The 17,694-nt window shown below is 42.6% G+C and overlaps 1 protein-coding gene across 6 annotated transcripts in view; it reads left to right on the top strand.

The window, feature by feature from the left end:
- Positions 1-17,311, top strand: part of kcnc2 (potassium voltage-gated channel, Shaw-related subfamily, member 2) — a gene marked incomplete at both ends in the record, with an annotated part of 85,085 nt that extends 67,774 nt beyond the window's left edge. The window contains 3 exons of one of the 6 annotated variants that reach the window (XM_084573269.1): positions 6,934-7,867; positions 10,428-10,598; positions 16,977-17,311. In XM_084573269.1, the coding sequence (XP_084429395.1) occupies positions 6,934-7,867; positions 10,428-10,598; positions 16,977-17,038 (1,167 nt within the window). Of the gene's footprint in view, positions 1-6,933; positions 7,881-10,401; positions 10,599-15,887; positions 16,034-16,976 lie in introns of those variants that run through there. The other 5 variants (XM_084573268.1, XM_084573267.1, XM_084573266.1 and 2 more) reach the window with 5 other exon arrangements.
- Positions 17,312-17,694: the final 383 nt, after the last annotated feature.

Below are 17,694 nucleotides of genomic sequence, written 5' to 3'. Positions count from 1 at the left end.
ATTGGGCTAGTCAGCAGGGCGGTTTCTGAAACAGAGCCTGAGTAGAGTGATGTTGGTTGTGTGTTTGTATGTGTGAGGGGGGTGGAATTCAGTGGGAGGATGCCAAGGTTTTGCCCATCCTAGGTGATGCTGTGCCAACAGATGAAGGGATTTATATAAAAATAAATAAATGTGTGACCCGTGCTGCTCGTTCTGTTTTTAGCTTTCCGAGTGAGCGCTGGAGGATTTACCGCAGACTATTTCAAATACTACCGGGGTTCATTTTAAAGATTAATTCTGGCAGGGCTTAGTCACAACAAGACGACAACTCAGTTTTCCAGCTTGGCAGGTTAATTTGAATGTAATCTCCTCTCCTTGACAGTTCACAACTCCTCAATACACAATGCATAGTTCTTCAGTTCACTGCTGTAGAGTCACACTCTGGCGTCTGCACACACCATCAACATTTACTGCATGCTTCAGCCACAATCCAACGGAGCAGAGTAGAATTTCCATTATGAAACTCATAGCACTTTATTATATATAGTAAATATGACACTGTTGTTGATCTCTATAAAGTTCCATTTAAGTTTAAATGTAATTTAGTTTCATGAACTGAGAACACGCTGTCTGTTCTGTGATGAGTTTCTGCTGTTCGTGCTATGCTTGCCGTAGGAAAATTACAGTAAGGCTTTTAATGTGAAGCCACCACGTTCACCAACAAGGCTGCAGCAGACTGCTGTTCCTCACTATAAGGCCACAAACGTCCTTCCTTGCAAATACGCGATCCAGTCGACATAAACCGGTGCACTCTGCTCAGGCGTTTACTGAAATGCAGCAATATGAGCCAGCTGAATCTAAAATAGGTGCTTTCATGACCATGGTAGCAAATGAACATGATCTCTGCGGAGGCATATGAACTGCAGCGAATGCAATGTGCGACCTTTGGATCACTCATAGGAGAAGGCTGACAGATTCTTGTCTTCTTGAAGTAAGAGTTGACAAAGTTCAGAGTTCAGAGTTTGTGGAATAGGTCAGCAACAGTTCCTGAATAATCATGGTACAGTGTGTTGCAATTTGTTTTCCATTCGCGTTCCAATGCGCCACAACGGCGTCTTGGCAGCTCCGGGGGCCAAAGCGGCGGATGTAATTCACAGGGAAATCGTGCGCTTGAAGCTGTGTGATCTGGCATTTTGCTCGCATCTCTTCCCCTGGCCGTGGACAGGCTGAGTTCCAGGGAGTGGCAGACGTGTCTTGTGAAAAATGATGTGATTATGAGGAAGGCCTCCCGGCTTCCGGGCTGTGACAGCAATCGTGTCCCATCAGCATTTGGGGGGTGGGGGTGGGGGGGTGATGACGGGATTGCTGACTGAATCTGTTAAGTCCTAATAAATCACTCTGTTTGTACAGTACAGCTAAAAGAGATACTCAGGGCTTATGGATGAAACCTTTTAAGAAGTCTGTCATCGTTTTGAGCGTTGTGCTTTGCATAGAACAGTTATTTTGAAATATGCCATCGCTGCCATTCTGCCTATAGTCATTCCTCAGCAACAAGGACTAAGACACCATCGGGGCTGATGGGGCTCAGTAGGTAGCGTGGGTTGGACGCAAGTGAGTGTGTGCTTGTGTGAATGAATGTGTAGATGTGTCACGTGACTGTAAAGGGTTTTGAGTATCGATGTACCTGACGCATTTTTGTTTTTTTCCTTTTTAATGAAATAAGTCCTTTTGTAACTCCGTCATGTGTCTCCACCTTATGTTGCGGCCCTAGAGTGTGAGATAACGATAATTGGGGGCTCATCTGGGATATCTTTTTGTGGAGACTGAATGATGGAGAATTTTTCTTCAAGTTTGATTGGGGATTATCCATAGTTTAGCTTGCAGTAGATGTTGGTTTTCCTTAGAAGTTAGCAGGGCCAAGCTGGTCTTGCCACATGGGGTAAACTTGTGTGTTTTAGAACTTGTCTACAGTAGACAGCCTCCGGGTGTTAGTGTGACAATCACCACTTTATTGTTTTTTGATAACCCTGGAGGAGCCCCTGGTGCCTGGGAAATATGACTAGCTGAGGTGTAGTTATTTAGAATTTCAGTCTCTTAGGTAGAGAGGAAACCATGTGAGTTCTGGAGCAGTTTAACTGGGAACGTGAACCTCTTAATTTTGTGATGGCATGTGGTAGCAATCGCTGACCTTTGTTTTTTCAGTGTTCTTTGTTAAGATGGGGATATTTTGGGTGAGCTGACAGGAGGAATTATGTGTGAACGTCAGCAATTACAGGTGCTTTGTGTGTGTGTGACCTTTAGTGTTGTGGGGAAGGTGGACCAATTTTGGTGGCTAACTTTTTGATGCTACTAGCTGGGTGAAGCCAGTAACTTTGTATGGTGAGATGCCACATTTGTTATGATTGTTGTATGTTGGCTTCATTGAATTTGTAAGTTGTGTGTGACTGTGGCTTGTTGCTAACCTTTGTATAAGGTAGTAACGTGGTCTAAGTAGTCCATTTGGTTTGTGGCTGTTGTGCTCTACGTTGCGCATCATGTGTCAGGGCATCAATTCTTGCATGTCTTGGAAGATCAGGCATGATCGCAGAGGGGCTTTGTTCGTTTTAAGGGCTCCTGGAGGATTCCTTTTGAGGGTGGAGGCGTTACGGCCGTCTGCACCTTACTTTCCCGAATTAGTGTGAACTGTATAGGAGAAAAAACATATATAAATAGCTTAATCTACCCAAGCATCCACCACAATCTTCCAGCTATTTCACCCCTTCTCATGCAGTTGATTGTGCCTTCTCCTGTACCATCAGCTTGGGCTAATCAGTGAAATCAGCCTCTATAATGATTATGGTGGAAACCGGCAAACACGCGGCTCTGCACAGCGTGCGCTGCAAGTCAGACGTGAAGGTCGCAGGTTTGACCTCTGCAGCGGGAGCCTCGGCAGCTGCGCCGATGGCTGAACATTTTATACTTAAAGACTTAAATGTAACGAAAACATTAGGGCTTGTCCTCGGGCTAAATTAAATTGACATTGTTCAGAGATGTGCGGTCTGTGCCACATCCTGCCTGTGCTGCCTTCAAAGAGCAATTTATGGAAGTCCAGGACTCATTTAGCATGCAGAGTGTGTGTGCTGGAAATCAGGATGTCGAGAAGCATGTGCGATTTGCAATCACATGGTAGGTTAGCACCTCTGCATTTTTAATGCCTATCATAAATTACCCTGTGAGACTGTGTGTATAAACAGGAACATCAGTTTGTGCACCAGTATGTTCGTGCGCCGTGGATACATGTGCGTTTCATGTCTAGATTCCATAATGTGACATGATTCCGCTGTTGTAGGCTGGTGTGCACCAGGTAAATGATATATCCTCGCGCAACAAAATTACAGCCCAGCACGAGACAGCAGTTGTCATTAGTTGGCGCAGCACCCAAGCAGCCGAAAGGAAACAGCTCAGGTAGCCCTGCTGTTCGTTCAGCCAGTGTCATGATAAGAGGAAGGCAGCGATAGAGACACAGAGAGGAGTGAGGTGAGATAGAGAGAGAAACTCTGGGTGGTCGCATTAGGAGTTTGCATGTTCTAAAGTACTAGAGGGCCTCTACAACTTTTTAAAATTTTTAAATTCCGTACCGGGAGATACGGTGAGGTTTTGGTCTTTTGCCACATTTATGCAAGTCAAAAGAAATACAGCAATCAGGCATAACATTATGACTGCCTTCCTAATATTGTGTAGGTCTCCCTTGTGCCTCCAAAACAGTTGTGACTCATCAGAGAATGGACATGGGCCTTCTGAGGGTGTCCTGTGGTGTCTGGCATCAGAATGTTTTTAGTGGGGGGGCTTCTGGGTCCTATGGGTTGAGGGGAGGGGCCTCTGTGGATCACCCCACAGATACTTGATCAGTTTGGGATCTAGTGAATTTGGAGGCCAGGTCAACACCTTGTGCTGTTCTTCATGTTTGTTTGAGTTGTTCCTAAAGCGTTTTTGTGTGTGTGCCTGTGTCATTGCTATGGGGTGGGGGTGCCTGGTCTGGTCTAGGTGGGTGCCAAATGTCTAAGTAACATCCACATGAATGCCAGGTCCAAAAGATTATATATACATATACAGTACACTGAAGGTCTTATACTGCCTATATATTTTATCAAATGAAAACAGTGAGATCCTTGACTGGTTCCACTGGTGCTGAGAGATGCTGCGTTATTTTATTTATTTGCATTGAGCTGAGCCTTTACAACAATCTCAGCGAAAGAGGACGAACACACTCCTACAGTGCAATAAAGACGCGTGCATAATGTACAAAGAGAAGCCGTAAAGTCGGCGCACGCACACAGTTCAGGATGAGGGCGACCCAAATAGTGGCAATGATATTTTCAGAGCGCGTGAGTCATGCGATCCAAAAACAAGCCAGAGTGTGAAACGACTTCTTTAGAGCTCAGTAGGCAGAACGCACCGGTGGATGGACTGTGGGAGGAAGGTGGAGAAGGAGCATAGTAGGCTGTGTGTGTGGAAATCTGCTTCGTCTAGCTCTCGGAGAAAGCGTTGGATGTTTGCAAATCCAGCCCAGAGCTTTCTTCCAGGGCAGCGGAATATCAAGATGTGAGCTCTGTATCTGACAGGTGGCTTGCAAAAGGAGACCAAAAATTTGTTGAGCGCAGAATAAAAATTGGTCATGACTCATCATTTGGCTGTCATCTATCGTTTGGCTTTTCAAAGATGAGTCTAAAATGATGAATTTTTAAATAGAATTTGCTTATAAATGTGTCTTGGATCTAATACTATGGTACTGTTGCTGCTCTAAGATTGTGGATTTTGCTTGGTAGTGACTCTGAGCTCGCTGTCACATGCTCTTCTTTTCCCTTGTTGATGAGAACATTTTAACAAATAGAGTATTCACTGACATCACCTCGTCTCTCCAATTACCTCTCCTGAAGCTGGTGTCTATATACGCTGCCTGGCCAAAAAAAGTCGCCACCAAAAAAAAAAAAAAAAAAGGTCACACACTCTAATACTTTGTTGGACTGACTTTAGCTTTGATTATACACACATTCGCTTTGGCATTGTTTCAGTAAGCTTCTGCAATGTCACCATCCAGTGTTGCATTACTTTTTCACCAAGATCTTGTATTAATGATGGGAGAGTCTTCTCCAGCACATCCAAAAGATTCAAAAAAGGGGTTAAGGTCTGGACTCTGTGGTGGCCAATCCATGTGTGAAAATTATGTCTCATACTCCCTGAACCACTCTTTCACAATTTGAGCCCCATGAATCCTGGCATTAATAATTAATGGAATAACCTGGTCATTCAGTATATTCAGGTAGTCAGCTGAACTCATTCTTTGGACACGTAATGTTGCTGAACCTAGACCTGAGCAACTGCAGCAACCCCAGATCATAACACTGCCCCCACAGGCTTGTTCAGTAGACACTAGGCATGATGGGTGCATCACTTCATCTGCCTCTCTTCTTACCCTGATGCCCCCATCACTCTGGAACAGGGTAAATCTGGATTCATCAGACCACATGACCTTCTTCCATTGCTCCAGAGTCCAATCTTAATGCTCCCTACAAAACTGAAGCCAGTTTTTCTGGTTCGCCTCACTGATTAGTGGTTTTCTTAAGGCTACACAGCTGCTCAGTCCCAATCCCATGAGTTCCCTTCGCATTGTACCTGTGGAAATGCTTTTACTTTCACTATTAGCCCACAAGAACCATTGAGGTGTTGCTATCGCTGTCTCTATGACTTTGCCTTGGGACACTCCTGTTCAGACAGAAATCACTTTCATCTGTAAAACCTGTGCTATTTCTTTGCGTGAGACCCAAAAATACAAAACACTGTGGTGGAGAAGACAAAAGAATCCTTAGGAATGACTAGCGCTGATCTATATAGCATTAGCAGCTTTGTTCCAGGACAGGTATTTTTTTTCTAAGCTATATGTCACGATAATTAATGGTAAATAAAGCTTTATAAATCAGTAATGACAGATGTCAATTGTTCATGCTCCAAGGCCATAATTTGAATTGTCTTTTTATTTGTTCTTTAAATTGGAAAATCTTAAATGCAGAATGTTTTGGAAAGTGCTGCGCAGACTTTTCACTGAAATCTATTGAATTGAACTCATTCTAACAATTATAAAAGACACAATTATAGGTGTCCCATGATCTACCTTATGGTAGATGATAGGGGTTCATCCCCAACTGGGGCTTTAAGTTTATTATACCACTGAGTCCGTGTGGAACATTCACGTTCTTTAAAATAAATGACAAACTTGTTTTATGCATTTTATCTGCTGTAGCAAGAAAAGAAACAAAAAAACAATCTGAGCCTCCAAATGTACCATAACATCCATACACTATCCAAAGAAGTTTTCTTCTGCTTTTATGTTAATTTTTTAAAAGTCATAGACAATTCTTTATTAATTTATGCAGTTCTTCATGTTTAAGTAGCTATCCCTGCTACTTGAAGGTGTTACACACAATGCAACTGCATGAGAGTGTGATATAACGCAATATGCTAAAGACCAATATTTACACAAATGTCCAATATGGAATTCAGGAAAAGAATTAAACACACAATTTTATTTTATTTTTTCTCCGTATTCCCCACTGATTCCAGAGTCTTGGTTCACGGCTTCCCTTCTTTGCTTCACTGCCAACTGCCTACCATATTAGCAACAGTAAATTAATTGTGACTGCATCTGTGTTTCCATGTTACCTCTCCAGGAACACAGGGAAGTGTGTGTTTATGTGTTGCTCTTGCTAATACACTGCTCCTCTCTCTGGAGTCCATTCAAATTGATGCAAGTTAATTAAACCTGTCTGGGTTCAATCTCTTTCTCAAGAGCAAATGAATTGATTGATTCTGGTGTTGTGTCTATCCTCAACCAAAGTATTGGACGTCATGGTTCACATGACCTTAAATGTAAACGATGGATTGACAGTAATGTATATTTTCTCTTTTCCTCCTTTCTAGTTTATTGCCTTTGCATCTTTGTTCTTCATCCTGGTCTCCATCACCACCTTCTGCTTGGAGACTCATGAGGCATTCAACAAAATCATCAACAAGACTGAGTCGATCCGGAACAGCAGCGTGCCCGACTCGGGTCCGCAGTACGAGATTGAAACTGACCCTGCGCTCACGTATGTGGAGGGCGTCTGTGTCTTCTGGTTCACTATAGAGTTCCTGGTGCGAGTGACATTCTGCCCGGTCAAGCTGGAGTTTGTTAAGAGCGTTCTCAACATCATCGACTTCGTGGCTATCCTGCCTTTCTACTTGGAAGTAGGGCTGAGTGGCCTTTCTTCAAAGGCCGCCAAGGATGTGTTGGGTTTCCTCAGGGTGGTGCGTTTTGTACGTATCCTGCGTATCTTCAAGCTGACACGTCATTTTGTGGGGCTTAGGGTGCTGGGCCACACGTTACGGGCCAGCACCAATGAATTTCTGCTGCTCATCATCTTCCTGGCATTGGGAGTTTTAATTTTTGCCACCATGATATACTATGCCGAACGAATCGGCGCCAGACCGAATGACCCCACTGCTAGCCTCCACACCAAGTTCAAGAACATCCCCATTGGCTTTTGGTGGGCTGTGGTAACCATGACTACACTGGGCTATGGGGATATGTATCCAGAGACCTGGTCAGGCATGGTGGTGGGCGCGTTATGTGCTTTAGCTGGTGTGCTGACGATAGCCATGCCAGTGCCTGTTATTGTCAATAACTTTGGGATGTACTACTCTCTGGCGATGGCAAAGCAGAAGCTGCCCAAGAAGAGGAAGAAACACATACCCCAGACGGTGCAGGGAGGATCCCCTACATACTGCAAAGCTGATCTCAACACCACCTGCAACAGCACTCAAGGTGACCTGTGCCACGTCAAAGGGAGCAGGGTACTAGAACGCAACCGCTCAGGTAAGACCATATGGTCAGGCCAAGGCCATATGGAGGACAAAATTATGGGGAGCTTCACTTCAGCAGTTCTGCTCAGATTACACACGAAGGGTGTTATTTATGTAGTGGCAGTCAGGAGAATCCATAGGGGGCCTTATCTGAGGTAAAGAAAAGTGCCCATTTGACAGATCACCCCCTGGGACTAGAAATGGTTTCCCCTTTTGACCCACAATCACCATAACAGCGCCTCGCAAAAGACTGGGCTCTTTTGCCTTGCAGCCTTCATCTGTGGTTGCCACAGTGATAATGCAAAATGTAAGAGACCAGAGCATGGCTGTGTGAAAAAGTCAGAGTCTTTCTTCCAGTGGGGATTGTTCATTTGTTGCTCACACTCGTAGGTGGCTGTTTTCCCCTCCAGGCCCATATCAGTAATTTACTCCGACACATCTGATATTGATGTAAATTAGTGCCGACCCCTGTATACTGACTTTCTTTGAATTCAAGTGCACACGTTCCTGAGGGTAGGTGCACACTCTGGGTTCCTTGTAGTCTGTGTGTTTATTAGGTCTCAGATCCGTACATGTAATAAGCATAGAATAATTCATGCCTTGACAGAATGCACAAACACAATCAATCTGGTTTAGTCATGTCATTTCCTTAGAGGTCATTTACAATAGAGGGTGTACAGTTACTTTTCTCAGTGTCCTGTAGACATCAAATTGTGGTACAGACAGATATTTATTCCCCAATGCTGACTATCTGTCCGTCCGTTTTAAGACCGGCTTGAGGGCATTCCTTCAAATTTGATTAAATGTTCTCTTGGACTTAAATATGCAACAATTTCATATGCTAATTGAAACAAAATTTCACAAAAAGGTGTCCTCCATTTTCATTTCTTGTCCTTGCATGTTACCCAGTACAGGGGACCTCATGCTGAGACATTTGCTTATATTAAGCTTCAGATGATTTTCGTTCCATGTGACAAAGCTCTCTATCAGTCCTCTGTACTCCTCCATAAAAATAGTCCCCACATTAAGACAGATTGTCTTTCACAGAATTTATATCAGTAAATACCAAATAAGTACAGTTTATATGTTTTATTAAAGTCACTACATATATCTTTACGGGACAGGTGGGCAAAGGCATAAAATCAAGAGGCAGTAACTCTATTTACTGTAAAACCTTTCACTGGCTCATAAGAAAACAATGAATCTTTGTCATCCACTGGAGGTCTACACACCATCTGACCTTTGAACTCACCGTGCTGCACAGTGGTGCTTGTGACATTTGGGCAGGCATTTTATGTGGGAAGGTGTGTTTGATGTTTGTCGTGACTGCAATTCTCCCGTCACATCAAACGCCCCTATTCCCTGTCTACAGTCTCCTTTCTGAGCCCATGTTCCACTACAAATGTACTGTTGTTGGAGAGTCAGTTTCTATTCTTTGTTCCTCAGAGACACTGTCATTACAAACTATGACATTTAACTCAAAGATGGCCAGCTTCACAAGTCTTGTGACTGGTGCACAATACAATGCGTGAAGATCATCAGAACCAGAATCAGTATTATTAGACAACTGCTGTTTTAATCATTTAAATCCCATACGTTTAACATTCATTCCCTGCTCATAGTAGAATATGGGGTAGTTTTTATTTTATTTGAAAATTTATGTTACAAAGTAGGAGAAATCAAATAGTTTTCAAGTAGTATTTTTTTCCCAGAAACACTGCATCCACAAAACGATGACTTTTATTTATGTACAAAAACACGATCACAGCCTGAACTAGACATGTGATGTTCACAAACGAATCGAATCTATTGTCCAGCTCTTTAAAACGAATGATAGGAACCAAGTAGCAGTTGTGAGTCTGTTTTTTTTTTTTTTGGCCGTGTTTCACACAGATGCACACACAAGAAGGGGAACACGTACAAGTTGAAAAGCGCAGCAGAGTACACACTCTGTGCTTATCATCACCATAAGCAAGTTGGAATGATTCTGATCCAAATCTTACCCCATCATCCTGCAGACTGGCAACTTAAAAATAAATAAGTGAATATCAAAATGAGCCAGTCTTTTGAATGGCTCTTTGATAGGAATGGATCTACAAGATCCAACTCCGTTCAAAGAGCCATAAATCCCATCTCCAACTTGAACTGAATAGAAAAAAAAAACATGTGTTCTCAAATTTATAATGGAAATGTTACACTTAAGAAAGGTCTCTATTACCAGAGAGATGTTACAGACTTTTAAATTTGCGCAAGGTTAAAAGTCAGACTGCAGGAAAGTAGTTTTAGTTGCCTGGCAACCTGTAGCTATGAGAAAGGCATATGATTAAAACAATTTATAACTATCATATTATCTAATTATTTAGTATCTCAGTTGAGAATTGGAAATTATTGATGCCACCACGGAAGTTTTAATGGTATTATATGTTTATTGTGCTGTTATACGACCAGGGTTTAAGGGTACATCGTCACAATATTATAAGTAGTATAAATCAAAGAAATCTGACATATACACGTACGTATTAGTGGAACCAGTGAAAAGGCTGGTAGGAACATTTTTGCTTCTTTTCTCACAGTTCTGTCAGCAGACTGCAGTGGAGGCAGTGACTTCACTATGTCTCCCGAGGAGAGGGTCCCCATGCGGAGGTCCAGCACCCGAGAACAGGACCGCCGGAGCGGGGGGACGTGTTTCTTGCTTGCTGCTAGCGACTACACCTGCCCTGCAGACGGAGGAATACGAAAAACAGGTAACTGCATGTGAAAATTTAATCTGCTTTCAGTGTGATTACATATAACTGAGAATGTAGAGTAGAAAATTATTACATCAGTCAGTCATTTCATTAAAGCAATTTAAAAAGCATGCAGTATCCTTGTTTTAGAATCATTCATAGATATCATAGATATCCATATTGTGTATTAATACAGATCACTGTTTAAGTCATCACTGTGGTTTAGATTTCTTCTTTTCTTTCGTTAAGTGTCTAAATAAAAACAGTCAGAGCTGTTCAGATTTTAGAAGATAGAAAAGGCATCTATAAAAAGGAGACTTCAGTCAAAATCCTCATCAGCTGATCCGTGTGCTTAGTGACTGGGACTCCAACATCCCTGGAGGGGGGAAGGCTGTTTGTTCAGCCCTAGTCAGCTCAGGTAACGTAACCTGGTGGCGCCGCTGTTGCCGCTCTCCGAAGTGACACACCGTCCCCGGCAATTCTGAGGGGCAAACGTCTCCATGCAGCTGACTCAGAACTGTTGCTTCTTCGCAATTTATTCATGTGTTCTTGTTGCCTGGAAACACTTGAATAAATTTTTGACCCGGCGTCTCACTTTTTTGTCTGTTGCCAGGTCCATTGCCCATTTTCAGTGCCCAGATAAACACCAGTGTATTATCTGCCTCTAAGGTGCTGATACACCCGTAGTTAGTTCTGATATTTCACTATCAGATGAAATATAAAGCGTTAAGGTAGTCAATTTGTTTTGATCCTGTCAACTCATAAACATTTTGACTTCTTCATTTGTGACACTGTAAAAAGTGCTGCTACTTAAATTGCTAACCAAAAATCAGTCCCATTATTTCGACCGTTTGCTAAACCCCATCCCCCCCTTTGGTTACAGTTGCTATGGCTGTGTCACACAAAACATTACAAATAAATGGAAAGAAAATGGAAAAGTGGAGCTGGATTGTCCTTGTGTCCCTAGGATAGTATTTAGCCCCACTATTATTCAGTTGTCAAACAATTATTAACTGATTTTAAGACTTGATCTATTCTATGATATGATACTCTCATTCATCTTTGTTAGTACTTACTAGCATCGTGGACCAGTGTTCTACCACATTCATGTCACAAGACAGGAGCTTCCGATCTGCCTATGCTACTGCTTAGAGATTCCAGCTGTCATCATCAAAAAATAGAGAGACACAGACTAAGTTGTAGAGTTTGCTATATATATATATATATATATATATATTATACACCTATCAGTCACAACATTAAAACCACTGACAGGAGAAGTAAATGACATTGACCATCTTGTGACAATTCAGTGTTCTGCTGGGAAACTTTTGGACCTGGCATTCATGTGGATGTTACTTAGACATGTAGCACCCACCTAGACCAGACCAGGCACCCCCACCCCATAGCAATGACACTCCTTGATGGCAGCAGCCATCCCCAACAGGATGTAGCCAGACACAGACACACACACAAAAATGCTTTAGGAACAACTCAAAAAAATAATAACAGCACAAGGTGTTGACCTGGCCTCCAAATTCACTAGATCCCAAACTGATCAAGTATCTGTGGGATGATCCACAGAGGCCCCTCCCCTCAATCCATAGGACCCAAAGGCCCCCACTAACAACATTCAGTTGCCAGATGCCTTAACTGTACGTCCTTTAAAGGTATTTTGCTGTCAGTTAAAACAGATGGCAGCCAGTTTCTTGAAAAAAAAAATTCAGCCCAACGGCACTCGGATCACTAGCATGACTACGTTGCTGTTACTCTTTTGTCCATCTCTTTTGTCCATCAGCATATTAAATCCGCCCAAATGATTTGATTGGCTCAGCAGATCTTTGCTGGAGCATAATCAGTTCCCAGCGGACAGGCTTCAGACCAACTTTCTACTACAACAGTTTTGTAAGCAGAGTATTTGGTCTGGCTTCAAATGTGTAATGTTAACATAGACATAGTTAAAATACCAAGCTTGTTCAGCCCTTTATCTTTTAGCATTTAATTGCCCATGACAAATCATCTTTAGGTGACGTGAGACATGAATGTTCGTTACATTGTGCCTAGTACAATAGATTTGTAGGAGTTTTGTTACCCACAACCTAAACTAATATTGTTAGCTAATAATATGCTAGCTTTTGACCTCGGAAGTAATCCTGGGTTAACCTGTGAAGGTTACTTCTTACTTAGTCATGCTAACATTAGCAAGTTAGAGCAGACAAACCCAAAAATCAGTTGTTGCATGGGGGGACTGTTTAGCAAACAGTCAATTTCATATCTAGTCGTCACTGTGAATTAAAATTTTTAGAATAATGAAGAAGTCAATCTGACAAATTTTATGAGCTGAACACAGCTTCCATAGACCTTATTCTTGTTTCTCAGTGGACAGTGTTGAAAATGTTGAAAAAGTTTGCTAACCGCACATATTGAATTAGTATACAGCGTTTCCAATGAGTAATGCCATTAAATAGCTTATCCTTTGCTTGGTGTCAGATTGGTGCTCAGATTTGCCTGCCAGTTGTTGCCTTTAGTCTCGCAGTTGTGCATTGATAGAAAGGTCACACCTGGAAAAGAGCTCCTGAAAGCCTTGTTGCTGCCGTTCATGAGTTTTCAAAGACAGGAAAGGTCATGCGTGATAATGTATCACCGAAGCACCTCACGCAGTGGAAATGAGTTTGTACCTGTTGATTTGGGTAAGAGTTAGGGTAAGGGTGCAAACACATCTCTGCGGAATACTTTAATTTACAGTCTCCTTACACCATGTAAGGTCTTAAACATGTTTGTTGGATTAATTCCTTTATTTTATCTCTGGCATCTCGAGACATTAATGATGTGTTAATCTGCACCGTAACGTGAAAGCCTTAAGCCCTGGCTAATTGCCTTCTGTCAGAAGTTAACTGCCTCTCTAGGATCCTATTGAAACGCCCTGCTCTTAGTGTTATTGCTCCTTAGCCTCCTAGTGCTACTGTTCGCACTCTATAGCAGGCAAATTTCACAAGAATTTACTGGTGGTGACTTATTCTGAAATCCACTGAAGATTTTTCTGTGCTGTTATAAGCGCAGGGTGAAAGGGTTCAGTGTTGGAATATTAAAAATTGGATAAATCAAAGAAATCGGGCATGATTTAAACAAGCTAGTTTTTGAATTGGTGTAGCAACGGCTTAAAAACCACATGCGGGATCTTCTACAGGGGCACATCACGGTGGCGTCACTCCCAGCAGGGCACCTGGCTAGTGTTGTTTTTTCACTGATAGGCAGCAGAGCAGCTGTGCCTCAATATCTTCTGCTTCAGCTGGAAGTAGAGGTTGCAGCCGCCGCCACGCTAAAACGAATGCATAAAACATTGAATCCTTTCTAGTCCTGGCTACCTGTTGGCACAGACCCAGGCTTCTCTTTGTTGGGCCGACTCGGCTGGTTCAGAAAGAGACCCGGTTTAATTTACACCCTTCCGCTTAGCAGAACAAGTGGTGGCGTATGCAGTACGGTAATGAGGCAACATTTCCATTAGCTGTTCCTCATCAGTGTTTACGCCAGCCGATTGGCACACTCCATTAATAGTCTGGCTGCTTTGGCTTGCTTGTTTATTTTGAGCGGAATGAAAATTTGCCAGTGTTCATCACATGCAGCATTTTTAGAAGCTAGAGCTGCGGTAAAGTGTGAATCTGTGCAGATGATTGAATAAAGGTATTTTTAATCATCCTCATCATCATCATCAGTATGAGCACAATGGATTTATATACGCATGAACAATCTGTAATATTTGATGCTTAATGTGAATGCTGATAGCTTTGAAATGAATGACTTTTACATATTTGAAGGCTGTACCTCAGTGTGAGGGAACAGTTTAAAATCTATTACCATTTGTTGCACATTAGCAAGATTTATACTCCTAACAGTTTCCTGTGAGAGAAAATACTAATGATGATGCCATAAAGTGAATGATTGCTTTTGTATTACTCTATTTTTCAACCCTTACAGCTTAAGAAAAACAGCTTCTCCCATTTAACTAATAGGTTTCTACGCCTACTTTGACAGACTGTTATTTAATCATGCGGCCTTTTCTCAGAGGCGGAGCTGCTGTGGAGGTTGTGACGATCTGATTGGTTGAATGAGTGGACGGAAAGCAGTTTCATTCCATTCTATCATTCACAACCATGGCTTATATTATGTTGGGACATGAGCACACTGGTTACTGGCTTGCCTAGCTAGCTGTATCTGATGGTTCTCTAAATACTGTCGTTTCAGAACCACAAACAGCTGTTTGTTTTGTGTGTGTCATGACTTGGGGACATTCTTTTTCTAAATTTCTGTCATGAAAAAAACTCGTTGAAAATGCTAACATACTGGTGAAATGTGATGCTTGCTACAGCTAGCAAGCTTTCACTTTCACTTTCACCGACCAGTAGTACAGCAGACTATACATTTTTTGAATATATTTCATGAAGTTAACAATAAGTTCAATCTATCTAGCTATCGCTGGAACTCAAAGACCTGAATGGAATAGTCTGTGCTCTTAAGTTTCACCTTTAAGATCCATGAATACACACTGGGAATGAAAAAACTTCCATCCCCATTAATTAAAATACCATTTTTCTAGTTATACTCACCGGTAGCATTGTAGTCATGTCTGCACTGGCTACTTTGATTGGGTTACATATAATAGCCAACACTGATACTGGATTTTCTTTAAATTAAATTTCCAGAAAAGGTTGCCTTTCAGACATTTGAATGATTTGTTGACAATTCTTTTTGCCAAGCAGGAGATAGCTAGGCTCAGTCTGACAACTAGAAGATTGATGGACAGTTTTTACCACTCACTTTCTGGGAAGTACATGCACACCTTGTTTTCAAATTAAGCTTTTGTGTGTGTATTTGACTGGGGGGAAATGGTGTCAGCTGCATCCAAAATTACTAATTCCTAAATCTTTCGATTCCAGTTTCAGCTATTGAAGGGTTTCATTTTAAGTCAGAACTGTGGTTCTTTTCCTCTACCCACTCAGCCAATGAGGTTCCTCCAAAGCAGCTCCAGTTCTAAACATTTGCCTGAGTTTAATCTGCCTTAGTGTCACTGTCAGAAAATGTGCTGTGCATGCACTCTCACCATACAGTATGTTACTGTTGCTCTGTCTCACTCCTGTCTCCTGTCTTGTCCCGGTTCACTCGGCTGGCTCGGACTCGGATCGTTGCCTGCCTGCCTGCCTGCGTGCCTGCCTGCCTGCCTGTGTGTGTTCATGTCCTGTTCCTGCACAACCACCACCTCCACCACCTCCACCACCACCACCACCTTTTGTCGCCCCCCCTCATCTGAAGGCTATGAGAAATCCCGGAGCTTAAACAACATAGCGGGCATGACTGGCATGGCTGGTAACGCCCTGAGGTTGTCTCCCGTCACCTCGCCCTACGGATCACCCTGCCCGCTGCGGCGCTCTCGCTCCCCTATCCCCTCCATCCTGTGAGACGTCCGGCCCCCGCGCCACTTTGGCTCAAACCACCCCCATCCTCCCCCGTTATGGCATCATATCGGAACTCTGTTCTAGATATCGTGACTAGTGGATAAGTGCTTCACATAGTAGCTAAGACTAATGTTAATAGCTTGGGCAGCCTGAGCAAGTTCTCATTTTCTCCCTTTTCCTTTCGTTCGTGTGCTTAGTTAACTAGTCAATTCTCCCGTGTCACTTGGAGGTCCCTTTAGTTCGATATTGACGTACTTCGAGACTTGCAATAAAAGAACTCTGACTGGTGGCTTCAGAAGTAGCAGCCATAACATTTAATACAGAACATATTAATAATCAGGGATATTAGACGTTGCTATATTTAGATACCTTGAAAAAGACGTGCTTCCAAAAAAAGAGAAAAAAAAAAAGAAAGAGAGATGTCACTTCATTTTAACTTCATACAACTGTGACTTTGTCTGCTTTATTTTTGGGTTGGAGACGAGAGGGATGGGTGTGGGGACAGGACTTAGTTTGTTTCAGCTCACACAAGCACACGTACAGTCTGTCACTCTTCACCCACGTCTGGGCCTGCTCATGTTTTGTGCATGGATCATCCTGTAACATCCGTCTGCAAGCAAGGAGCGCGATAAGGGAAGGAGAGTCCGGGACGAGGATTTATTCAACATAGGAGTTTTAATTTAATGTTATTATGCTGGGGTTTAGACGGGGAGTACACTCATTGTGTCTCATTTTGCCATTGGCTTCACCAACAATTCACAAAGGAAACTAAAAACACAGAATGCCAGCCGGGTGTTCGTTTCTCTCTGCATGTGGGTTTTTTGCTCATCTGCTGAATTTCCGATTAACCTTCTTCCCACCCCCCCACCCCCAACTTTAATGTTTTTATTTTTTTCTTCGACGGAGCGCCACCAAAGCTGTTGTGTTTCTGGTTGTTCACACACAGATAACTGCAAAGAGGTTGTCTTTACTGGTTTCACACAAGCAGAGAGCAGCGTTCTATCTTAATGGCTTGGGGGAAGGCACCGCCATGGCGGAAAGGTAACTGTCTGAAGGAGGGTGAGGGTCAGATTGGGGAGTGGAACCCTCGCACCTTCTCGGGCATGAATCATAATTTGTGTTTTTATTTTATGTGTGAGTATTGACACAGTGGGGTAATTCAATAATCAAACTTGCATTCTTGATGCCAAGACGCACATATGAGATCATAATTAAGGTGAAATTGTGCATTTTGCAGCTTGCACCTGCAGGCATGGTTGGAAATTAGCATTATTCACACCCCAAACATTATGTTAAAAATTCCACTATATCTTTTTCTTATTCTTATAAAAACACTTCATAACTCTCAAGTCCCTAAACAGAGCAGGCTGGACGTGAATTCCCTAAAACAGGTCAGATACATTCACATCAAATCTCAGATTAGCAGCCTGTTGGTTCGGCTAAAAGGCGCCGTCGTTTCTAATTGACAAAAAACTTTTCTTTTTAACCGTGACAGGCGAGCGTAATTTCCTCTGCACGCCAACAGGTGTTGGCAGCAGACACAGTCAGTCATGCAGCAGTGTGCCTCACCCATCCCTACATTATGTCTATACCAGCAGCGGAAGGTTGCTTAGCAACTGGCTCACAGCTAGATGCATCTTACACATACGTAGCTCTGCAAAAAG

Source organism: Chelon labrosus, assembly GCF_963514085.1.
Source record: "Chelon labrosus genome assembly, chromosome: 23".
NCBI lineage: Eukaryota > Metazoa > Chordata > Actinopteri > Mugiliformes > Mugilidae > Chelon > Chelon labrosus.
The sequence above is the reverse complement of the archived record's forward strand: the minus strand, read 5'-3'. Positions and strand labels throughout refer to the sequence as shown.